The sequence below is a fragment of the Natator depressus genome, chromosome 7 (genome assembly GCF_965152275.1).
Source record: "Natator depressus isolate rNatDep1 chromosome 7, rNatDep2.hap1, whole genome shotgun sequence".
In the NCBI taxonomy this organism is placed as follows: Eukaryota; Metazoa; Chordata; order Testudines; family Cheloniidae; genus Natator; species Natator depressus.
In genome coordinates, this window is record NC_134240.1 from 121,235,832 (window position 1) to 121,248,097 (window position 12,266).

The 12,266-nt window shown below is 44.1% G+C and overlaps 1 protein-coding gene across 14 annotated transcripts in view; it reads left to right on the plus strand.

The window, feature by feature from the left end:
• The first annotated feature begins 224 nt into the window (after nucleotides 1–224).
• BTRC (beta-transducin repeat containing E3 ubiquitin protein ligase) overlaps nucleotides 225–12,266 on the plus strand; it is a 167,215-nt gene continuing 155,173 nt past the window's right edge. For 7 of the 14 annotated variants that reach the window (XM_074959467.1, XM_074959468.1, XM_074959471.1 and 4 more), the window contains exon 1: nucleotides 232–287. In XM_074959467.1, the coding sequence (XP_074815568.1) occupies nucleotides 240–287 (48 nt within the window). In that variant the 5' untranslated portion in view covers nucleotides 232–239. Of the gene's footprint in view, nucleotides 288–12,266 lie in introns of all 14 variants that reach the window. The other 7 variants (XM_074959469.1, XM_074959473.1, XM_074959477.1 and 4 more) reach the window with 4 other exon arrangements.

The window sequence follows — 12,266 nt, forward strand, 5'->3', positions numbered from 1 at the left end:
GGGCCGTCGCCGCGCGGCATGCCGGGAGCTGTAGTGCCTCTGCGCCGCCCAGGCGCTTGCCTGTGCCGCCGCTGGGGACTACGTTTCCCGTGGGTCTGCGGGCGGCGCGTGCGCCCTGCCGGGGGAAGCGGCGGTTCCTGCTTGCGCTGGCTGCGGCCTGCCTGGCACTGAGGGAGGGGGCGGCCCAGGTCCCGGACCGGCGGCGGCGGCGGAGCAGCGGGGCGGGGCGGGGCGGGGCTATGGACCCGGCGGAGGCCGTGCTGCAGGAGAAGGCCCTGAAGTTCATGGTGAGGGGCAAAGGGCCGGGGCCCCTGGCGGGCTGGAGGACGGGTGTGGGGCCGACTAGGGGGAGGGGCAAGTGGGGGGGGCGTGCTGAGGTTGGGGGGCAAAGGGCTGGGGGAGTTGGGGGGGCGGGCTGAGGCTGGGGTGGGGGGGCAAAGGGCTGGGGGAGTTGGGGGGGCGGGCTGAGGCTGGGGTGGGGGGGCAAAGGGCTGGGGGAGTTGGGGGGGCGGGCTGAGGCTGGGGTGGGGGGGCAAAGGGCTGGGGGAGTTGGGGGGGCGGGCTGAGGTTGGGGTCGGGGGGCAAAGGGCTGGGGGAGTTGGGGGGGCGGGCTGAGGTTGGGGTCGGGGGGCAAAGGGCTGGGGGAGTTGGGGGGGGCGGGCTGAGGTTGGGGTCGGGGGGCAAAGGGCTGGGGGAGTTGGGGGGGCGGACTGAGGCTGGGGTGGGGGGGCAAAGGGCTGGGGGAGTTGGGGGGGCGGGCTGAGGCTGGGGGGCAAAGGGCTGGGGGAGAGGTACCTGTTGGGTCCCAGGAGTGGGGGCCTCCTGGGAGGGAGGGGTCAGTGTTTGGGGGAGCCAGGCGTTGGGGGGAGGTGAGCGCTAAGCTGTGGGATTCCCAGAGGGTGGGGGGGGGTAAAGGGCTGGGGAACAGGGCATGGGGGGGTGCTGAGCGGTGGGAGGCAAAGGCCTGGGGAAGGTAGGCTTGGGGGAGGGGAAGGGATGGGTGGGCACCTGAGGGCGTAGGAGCAGGTGGTGAAGGTGAAGGCGGTATTGGGAATCTCAGAGGGTGAACACCAGAGTGTTGAAGCACGGGGGGCACTTGGGGCAGAACTGGGTGGGGAAATATGCCAGGGTGCTGAGTCAGGAAGGGGGCAAGTTCTGGGGTGTGCGAGGCAGGCACCTTGGAGGAAGAGTGAGTGCTGGTGTGGGGGGAGGCACCTGAACATTTGTAAAGTTGGCCAGTGTTGGCAGTACATAGTGAGACAAGTAGGAGAGCTTGGGGTATCTTTTGGCTGGGTTGGGGGATGCTAGTGATGGGAATAGGGCTTACCTATACGAGGTGGGGTTAAATGCTGGGATTTGGGTGCAAGAGCATGTGGACAAGAGACATTGCACTGGGGGGCAGGGGGGCACCTGCAGATGTGGCAGGAGGGCACCTGCAGTATGGTTGCAGTTCTCTGGTGGTCCTAGAGATTCTAAACACGATTTCTAGCCTGATTTGGTGGTAAGAGGTGACCCATCAAGCACTGGGGCCTGAGAGAGGTGAAGATTTTGTTCTGCATGTAGTGTGTGGGGTGTATTAGTTTCATCTGCACATCCGCTCTCCATAGTGGGTTTTTTTTTTAAATTTTTCCCTTATGCCCCTTTTTATCCTGGGTGCGGAATTGTATATATTGACGTTTTAATCGGTTATGTTTTCCTGCTACATATCCTTGTTAATAGAGTGGATGTAAAGAGCCTTTATACTGTCTTGGTTTATAAATGGGCCTGTGGCACAGAAAATAGCTTTGGGCATCAGTAGCCAAATCAGTTTTCAAATGTGACTGGTCTGTTTAGATTTAAGATAATATACCAAATGAAACAGTTATATTCCTTTTTTTTACCATTGTTGATATTTCTAGATTTTTGGTTGGAAAATAGCATCAAGAAACTGAAGCAAACAGTGATGCCAGCTTAATTAAATGCTAATTTTAGATGCTCTAAGCTGTTCTGCTTCTAAGAATACATTTCAAGTGACTGGCAACATTTGTTGAAAGTTTATTTGTTGTGGATTAATGATTCAGTGGCACAGAATTAAATCTTTACTCATAAAGAGTCTAAAATACAGCTAATGTGGAAATATTGAAACACTAGATACAAATCTTGGCTTTCATTTGCACTTCAAAAGGTAGTAGAAAGTCTAAAGTCTTAATTAGCTTCTATTTTTTGTCTTGTAGAATTGGTATCTGTTTTTAAATCTCTTGTTTCTGTTCAGATCATTGAATTCTTTTGCTAGTTCCTTGTATTTTTGTCAGGTTTATGGAATCTCAGGTTGACGAGGTGAAAAAGATATTGGATGTCAAAATATCTTTGGCAGCAAAAAAATGCCCTCTCCATATGTGATTGACATGAGGAGTGTGCCATATCCTGTTGGATATATATCTGGCCATGGTAATCCACTCATTTGTGACCTACCTCTAGGCTTGATAATTACAACTTATTGTAACTAGGAGTCATGAAGTCTTGCACCTTGAAAAAATTCCAACTGTCTACTTAGTAATACAGAGCACCATGTTGATGCTCCTGATTCCACATCGGCTCCCAATTGAATAAAGAGTCCAGTTCAAGGTCTCTGACCTGATATTTGGAGCCCTCCATGGTACTGACCCTAGGTATCTGACGGAATACCTGACCTTCCATGACCACAGCCAGGCTGTGTTCTACTGGAACAATGAAACGTCAATGAATTGGGAGAGGCGAGTCAGTGTGGGAGAAAGAACTTTCACAGGAACAGGCCATAGACTGTTGAACTCACTCTGAGTGTTGAGTGACCAAGGACTTCACTTAATTGAGGAATAAATGACAGAGTGCTTTGATTTTTAGTTTTCCCTAAAAGAGTTCTTTACACACAGACATGCAAAACACACAAAGGAACAAAAGCAATCAAACAAGAAAAACGATAAACTAAGCATTTTATTTTATAAACTGGAAGGGAAGAGAGAGAGACTTTTATTTGAAGATTTGTGAGTGGTGTGTAGTCTGTCACTTAAATCAGCTTCTGTACCAGTTGACTGGAGGATCACTAATGTGATGCCAGTTTTTAAAAAAGGTTCCAGAGGTGTTCCTGGCAATTGTAGGACAGTAAACCTAACTTCAGAAGCAGGCAAATTGGTTGAAACTGTAGTAAAGAACAGAATTATTAGCCACATAGATTAACATGATTTGTCTGGGGAAGTCAACACAGCTTTTGCAAATCATGCCTCGCCAATCTATTAGAATTCTTTGAGGGGGTCAACAAACATGTGGACAAGGGTGATCCAGTGGATATAGTGTACTTGGACATTCAGAAAGCCTTTCACAGGGTCCCTCACCAAAGGCTCTTAGGCAAAATAACCTGTCATGGATAAGATGCAAGGTTCTGTCATGGATCAGTAATTGGCTAAAAGATAGGCAACAAAGGGTAAGAATAAATGGTCCATTTTCAGGGTGGGGAGAGGTAAATAACGGTGTCCCTCGGGGATCTGTACTGGGACCAGTGCTGTTCAACCTATTCATAAATGATCTGGAAATAAGGGGTAAACAGGTGGCAAAATTTGCAGATGATACAAAATTACTCAAGATAGTTAAGTCCAAAGCTGACTGCGAAGAGTTGTGAGGGGACCTCACAAAACTGGGTGACGGGGCAACAAAATGGCAGATGAAATTCAATGCTGATAAATGCAAAGTAATGTGCATTGGAATACCTAATTCCAGCTATACATCCAAAATGATGGGGTTTAAACTAGCTGTTGCCACTCAAGAAAGTGATCTTGGGGTCATCCTGGATAGTTCTCTGAAAACATCTGCTCAGTGTGCAGCGGTAGTCAAAAAAGCTAACAACGTTATGAACCATTAGGATTGGGATAGATGGTAAGGCAGAAAATATCATAATGCCACCGTATAAATCCATCATATGCCCATACCTTGAATACTTCCTGCAGTTCTGGTCACCCCATCTCAAAAAAGATATATTAGGGTTGGAAAAGGTACAGAGAAGGGCAACAAAAAAGTGTATAGAACAACTTTGATATGATGGGAGATTTAAAAGACTGGGACTTTTCAGCTTGGAAGAGACAAATAAGAGGGGATATGACAGAAGTCTATAAAATCATGAATGGTGTAGAGAAAGAATAAGGAAGTGTTTTATACCCCTTCCCATAACACAAGAACCGGGGGTCACCCAATTAAATTAATAGGCAGCAGGTTTAAAACAAACAAAAGGAAGTACTACTTCACACAACACAGTCAGTCTGTTGCCAGGGGATGTTGTGAAGGCCAAAAGTATAAGTGGGTTCAAAAAAGAATGAGATAAGTTCATGGACGATAAGTCCATCAATGGCTATTAGCCAAGATCATCAGGGATGTGATCCTATGCCCTGGGTGTCCTAAACTTCTAACTACCAAAAGCTGGGAGTGGATGATGGGATGGATCAGTTGATAATTGTCCTATTCTATTCATTCCCTCTGAAGCATCTGGCCCCTGCCACTGTCAGAAGATAGGATACTGTGCTAGATGGGCTGTTGGTCTGACCCAGTATGGCCATTCTTAAGTTCTTATCTTATTTATATCTGTTTTGGGGGGGAGGGGGGGATTTATATTGGCACCCTTCGCTATAGTTTCTGAGCACTTCCCACTTTAGATTGGCAAATCAAGGTCCCTAATTGGACTTCTTGGGGTCTTCTGCTCTTCTCACATCCCTGATTATGGGGGCTCTGCATAGATCAGGCTTTTTGGAGTAGGTACAAGGGGCAATTGTACATGCCAACCAGGTCATGTTGGAAAACGGGTTTGTTGATTTCTCTCTCTCTAAATGCTTGGGAGTTGCTTAGATATCGTGGTGATGGCAGCCATATAAGTACCTACATAGATCTGGAAAGATGTATTCTAGTTCATCCAGTGGTGGATCATCCACAGTTTACACTCCCATATGTCCACATGGATGATATGCTTGGTATACCATCACTCTGACTGACTAAGTGGGTCATAGATTGGGCCGAAGTGGGACATGCAATTAATTATTGATTTACACGGCATCTTTCACAGGAGCCAAAGTGTGCCTTACCATATCAGATATTGAGAAACTCTTCATATCGACGAGACCCATTATTTATCCGGCTTCTGGTATTTTCGTTTTGACTACAGAGTCACATGTAATGACTGTTTGAAAACAGTTCAGTAGGTGGTGGTATCTCTGTCCCTGTCTGTAAGATTGTTTTTCATTTTTAAAATGTTTTGTGACTAATCATCAGTAATGACATTGGATCAATTGCTAAGCCACTAGATGTCAAGAAGAAATGCATGCTAATTTTGTTGTTGGTGTTTTCACACCTAGCCAGTGATGGAAAATGTTATATTGAAACCTCATCCAGTGACTTAATGGATGAAATGAAGCCTTGTGTAAAAACAGGAGCTTATTCTTTTTCTGTGTGTCAGAAATCATTTTATAGATTTGACATTTTGAAAAACAAAGTGGGCTCATATTGGGGTAGTTTTTTGAGCAGATGAGGATAGCAGAGGAAAGGAAGCCCTTGTCCCTGCTGGTTGGTAGTAGCTTGATTACCTGTCAATGATATATTTATGATGCATCCAGCCTGTATCTCTCATCGATTTATTAGATAAGTCTGATCATATGTAATACGTATTATCTAATTAATTTTAGGTAATGACATTCTACCTACCCAAATTACTCCTACAGTTCCAAGTAGACATAATATTCACTTACAATTCTAAATTATTGTTACTGTTAAGCAGCCCATCCTCAGAGATATTTTAGTGGCGAGTTAAGTGATTCCCTCTGTGTAGTTTATGCATCAACCTAATCTTGTAAGGATTCTCTTGGATCCTTTTGGATGAAAACTACTGTATAAATGTAAGGTATAAGGCAGCATGAATTGTATAGGCCAGTACTCTGTAGCAAGTGCAGGAGGGATTTTATAGCACTGCAATCTACCTGTGTTCCCATCATCCATTTTGTGGTGTTTCTTAAATACCCTGGATAAAACAGCAGTCATCAAAAGGTTTAAGTTATAAGAGATATGGTGCCCTATTAATGCATAAGCTTAGAGGAGAATTACGTATGCTCCTTTAGTTTTTGAAAAAACGTCTTGTTTTAAATAAAGCTCTGTTTTTTTTGTTTTGTTAAAGAATATGGAATTTTATTGTTATAACCATTTTCAAAAGTACTAAGAATGAGGAGTTCAATAAGTAACTTCCCTATTTGAATAAACTGTTTAAAAATGTGGATACAGTGCTTAAAGAATAAATGTAATAGGCTCAGCTGAGACTTTGATTAAATGTCATATAAACTAAACTATGTACGCCTGCATAGAATAGTAGATATTTTTTTCAAAGTAGCTTCAAATGGTTCTTTTAAGTGTATGAATGTTCTGATGATTATCTTTTTAATTAAAATGAGAAATCTTTGTTTAAAGTGGCATTCTTTTTTTTACAGCCTGTTACAGTCTCCGTAACAATCATTTCTTAAGTCTGAACGTTTTTAATTCCAGGAATCCATTTATATGAAACTATGTTTAGACTTAATTAAGGAATGATTCTTACAAAGCTTGTAAATAGCCAGGAAAAAAGGGACAGAAAATAAAACTGACAGTCACACTTAACAAAATGATTGTTACAAGGTATGTAATATGCTATAAAAATACAATAAAGGCCTTTTTATAAGAGTTCATATTTTTGATCCTCATTCTGAAAGGTATTTAAGAAAAATATCAAGGCTCTGTGAAGCAACATCTGTTTTCCTGAATGGACTAGTGACAACTTCAATTGTATTTAATTAGCAGTGCATGGAGCTGTACCTGATCAATTTAGGATCCTGTTTAAAATGCCTCTGCAGGCAGTATTTTAATATAGATTTAAGTTTTACCTTCTGTTTTTCACTATATGTGAATGAGGCAATCTCTCCCCACCGGCATTCCTGCCGTGGTTCATGGATGGGAAGATGTTGATACTGGCATTCTTCACTGATATAGTCTGTCTTCCACATACAAATTTACATTTCCCTTCCCTGGAATGGAGAGAGATAAGGCCTGATCCTGGGAGGTGCTAAATACCCTTTAGTGCCATAAGAATGTCAGGCCATTAGCTTTTTCAACAGCTTCTGCCTTTGTGAACCTTCCAGTACTGTTTAATAAATATACACATTTGTTTCATCCCCCATTGACTGTACTGGCATTGATCCTCCAGGACTTTAAATACTTTGAGATCTATGGATGAACAATGCTATATAAGAGCTAGGTATAGTTGTTGTTGTTAAGGTGCTATGTAAATGCAAAGTGTGTTGTTATATTCCCTTACTCATCGCGTATGGTTTACAGCAACTATGGGAACGTGCTATCATTGCATTGCCAGAAAAACCCTGTGTTTCCTTAAATTTCATGATTACTAGATTTGTAGTGACTTTTGACCTCCTCCTAGTAAGCCAGCCAATAAGCTAAGCAGGATCCAACATGATCTGGATCTTAAAGGAAAAGTGAATCCTGAGTTAATTAACTGTTTTTCTCTGGCCGCTTAGTAAAGGCATTTGCAGTGGAAACAGACATTCAAATTCTTAGCCTCTGTGGTGGTCCAGTTTGTATTGACTACTTCTAGCTTGGGTGTTGGTAAGAACGAACCTTTAATATCCCAGAACTTAATAATTGTTTTAATAGTTATTTTAGATAAATTGCTTTTTACAGGTAATAGTATGCTTGCATTGCTTTCATTTTGATAGAGAATACCAAGTATCCAAGACAAGGGAAACATAAGGAGACATGTATCTAAGGAATAAAGGAGTTCAGGAGAGCTAGCAGTTTCTCAAAGAGACTGTATTAAAGGCACAACTGCAAACTATGCTGATGAGAAGAAAAGATAGGAAGAATAGTAAGAGGCCAATATGAGCTCTTCAATGACCTGAAAAACAAAAAGGAATCCTACAAAAAGTGGAAACATGGAGAGATTAATAAGGGGGAATACAAAAAGAATAGCACAATCACTTGGGGACAAAATCAGAAAAGTGTAACTTATTTTGTGCTTTAGCCTAGCAAGGGACATAGAAGACAATAAGAAGAGATTTTTAAAATACATTAGGACCAAGAGAAAGATGAAGAAAAGGCCTCTACTTAGTGCGGAAGGGGAGCTAATAACAAATGACATCAAGGAGACTGAGATGGTTAATGCCTATTTTGCTTCAGTCTTCACTAAAAAGGCTTATGCATTGAATATTTGGTCACCAATCAATGTTAACTACAAGGGGGATGCAAACCAAAACTGGAAAATAACACATTAAAGAATATTTAGATAAGTTAGATGTATTCAAGTAGGCCAGGCCTCATGAAATACACCTGTGGTACTTAGGGAATTAACTGAAGCAATCTTGGAGCCATTAGCAGTTACCTTCGAGAACTCATGGAGGACAAGTGAGGTACCAGAAGAACTGGAGAAGGGCAAAAATAATACCTATCTTCCAAATGAGGAAAAAAGGGCACCTGGGAATTTATAGACCAGTCAGCCTAACTTTGATACCTGGAAAGATACTGGAACAAATTATTAAACAATCTGTTTGTAAGCACTGGGAGGGTAATAGGGTTCTAAGGAATAGCCAACATGGATTTGTCAAGAAGAAATCTTGCCAAACCGACCTAATTGCCTTCTTTGACAGGGTTACTGGCCTGGTGGATGGGGGAAGCAGTAGACATGATAGATCTTGATTTTAGTAAGGCTTTTGTCATAGTCCCACTGAACATTCTCGCCAGCAAACTAGGGAAATGTGGTCTAGATGAAATTACTATAATGTAGGCGCACAACTTGGTACCACATGTCATTTTGATTAAAAAACTAGAACAATATAAAATGAATGTGGAGCACACTAAATGAATTAAAAACTGATCGGTCTTAATATAACTGTAAATGGGGAATGATCATTGAGCAGATCTCTTTCCAAGAGTCTCAGTTCTTGGCCCCGTGCTATCTAACATCTTTATCAATGACCTGGAAGAAAACATAAAATCATCACTGATAAAGTTTGCAGATGATCCCAAAATTGGGGGAGTGGTAAATAATGAAGAAGATGGGTCACTGATTCGGAGCAATCTAGTTTGCTTGTTAAACTGGGCATGAGCAAACTATGTGGTTTAGTACGGCTAAATGTAAATGTGTTCATCTGGGAGCAAAAAATATAGGACATACTTACAGGATGGGGGATGCTCCAGGATGGTATGGATTGCACCCTCAGCAAGTTTGCAGATGACACTAAACTGGGAGGAGAGGTAGATACGCTGGAGGGAAGGGATAGGACACAGAGGGACCTAGACAAATTGGAGGATTGGGCCAAAAGAAATCTGATGAGGTTCAACAAGGACAAATGCAGAGTCCTGCACTTAGGACGGAAGAATCCCATGCATCGCTACAGACTAGGGACCGAATGGCTTGGCAGCAGTTCTGCAGAAAAGGACCTAGGGGTTACAGTGGACGAGAAGCTGGATATGAGTCAACATTGTGCCCTTGTTGCCAAGAAGGCCAATGGCATTTTGGGATGTATAAGTAGGGGCATTGCCAGCAGATCGAGGGACGTGATCGTTCCACTCTATTCGACACTGGTGTGGCCTCATCTGGAGTCCTGTGTCCAGTTTTGGGCCCCACACTACAAGAAGGATGTGGAAAAATTGGAGAGAGTCCATCGGAGGGCAACAAAAATGATTAGTGGACTGGAACACATGACTTATGAGGAGAGGCTGAGGGAACTGGGGATGTTTAGTTTGCGGAAGAGAAGAATGAGGGGGGATTTGATAGCTGCTTTCAGCTACCTGAAAGGGGGTTCCAAAGAGGATGGCTCTAGACTGTTATCAGTGGTAGCAGATGACAGAACAAGGAGTAATGGTCTCAAGTTTAAGTTGGATATTAGGAAAAACTTTTCCACTAGGAGGGCGGTGAAACACTGGAATGCATTACCTAGGGAGGTGGTGGAATCTCCTTCCTTGGAAGTTTTTAAGGTCAGGCTTGACAAAGCCCTGGCTGGGATGATTTAGTCGGGGATTGGTCCTGCTTTGAGCAGGGGGTTGGACTAGATGACTTCCTGAGGTCCCTTCCAACCCTGATATTCTATGGTTCTATGACACAGGGACTCTGAAAGATTTGGGGTCGTGGTGGAGAATCCCAGTGGGACACTGTAGCCAAAAGAGCTAATGAGATCCTGGGATGCATAAACAGGGGACTCTGGAGTAAGTTATTTTACCTCTGGATTTGGCACTGGTGAGACCACCGATGGAATGCTGTGTCCTGTTCTGGTGTCCACAATTAAATAGAGATGTTGATAAAGGGGGGATTCAGAGAATGATTAAAAAATTAGAAAACATGCCTTATAGTGATAGACTCAAGGAGCTCAATTTAGTTAGCTTAATAGAGAGAAGGCTAAGGGGTGGCTTGATTACAATCTCTAAATACCTACTTACAGTAAATCTACATTGCAGTGTAAGCCTGGGGTTAGTGGGACTTGAGTCAGCTGACCTGTGTTAGAGAACCCTGGGCTTGATCATCTACACTGATTCTTAACCCTATGTTAAGATTTTTCAAATCTGGGCTTGAACCTGGGGCTCTGGTGTCCACACTGCAGCATGTTGACCTGAGTCAAACCAAACATATCCCAGAGCCTCTAGCACTTTCCTGAAATGTACCCACTCTAGCCCTTTGACCATGATGTACTGTGGGAAATCTTTACTGCCCACCCTGCATGTTACAGGAAGTGTGACCAGCCTGCTGAGCAGTCATTTTGGTCTGTGTTCTCCCAGATACTGGAGCCAGCCTTTTGAAGAACTTCTCTTGCTTGCACTTTCACTCCTGTGTCAGGAAACAGGCAGAGCTTCCATGAGATGCTGGTGAACATTTCCATGGCACTTTCTGACCCACCAGAGGTACCTGATGGATTTGATCATGGAGGAGGAGGCAGAGGAGGAACAGTACCCTGGCATGGCAGACTTGCACTGGCAGATGCTGCTCAGTACAACCAGTGCATCTGGTGCAGGACTACAAGACCTAGGATGACCAGCAGTGAGTCTAGAACTTTCGCGTGAAGAAAGCTACATTTCTGGAGCTTTGTGAGCAGCTTTCCCTGACTCTCCAGTGTAAAGACACACACATGAGGCACTCTTGGCTGTCCATAAGCAGGCTGCTATGACCGCCTGGAAGCTGGCTACCCCAGACTGCTACAAGTCTGATGTCTACCAGTTTGATGTTGGAGAGTTGACTGTGGTTGAAGTGGTAGCAGAGGTTTCTGAGGCAATCAGGCATGTGGTGTACCCCAAGGTGGCGGGCATTCAAGATATTCTGGAGGCAATTGCTGGCTTTGAGATAATGGGGTTTCCAAACTGCACTAGGGCCATTGATGGGACTCGTGTTCTTAGTTTGCCCTCCTTAAGGCGCATGTGAGGACATAGGCTGCAAAGGGCACTACTCCATTGTCATGCAGGCCCTCATGGATCACAGAGGCTGATTTATGAATGTCAGTGTGGGCTGCACTGGAAAAGTTCACAGTGTCAGTTATTCGCCATTCGGGAGTCTACATTTATGGACAGGCTGGCACGCTAGTCCCACTAAATGATACTATAAATGGAGTTGCAGTCCCCACTGTTATTCTGGGGGACCCTGCCTACCTCTTTTTGCCTTGTTTTATGAAACTACACCCTGATTTCAGAGGCTCTGGCAAAAGGAGGTTTGTTTACACTCTCAGCAGGTGAAGAGTGGTTGTTGCATGTGCTTTTGGCAGATTAAAATCCTGGTAGAGGTGTCCACAGAGCCATTTAATGCCAGTGTCATCAACGCTGTCTGCATTACTATGGCTTGCTGTGCGCCTCGCAATCTTTGTGAAGCCAGAGGTGAGTCATTTCCTCCTGAGTGGACCTATGACCGTGAGGGGCCGCTGAATCGCTATGCTCAGCCAAACAGTGCGTCTGTCTTGAGCTGGCTGCACCCAGGAAACAGAGGTCGGGGATGTTTTGAGTTCTTACAGTATGGACTTGCACAGCCCAGTGGAAGAGGGGAATAGTACCTATATGAATGTGCTTGTTGGGGGGAAAGGGGCTAATGGATTTTGGGGAATGTTTGCTTGATTGCTGTGCAATATACTTATGCATGACATGTTGAATAACGGATTGGGGGGTGGCAGTGTAGGTTCATAGAAGGAAGGTATTGAAGGGTGAATTGCTGTACCTAACCGCATAGAGGAATAGTGTTGCTTAGTCATGTATAATTGCCCCGATCATGT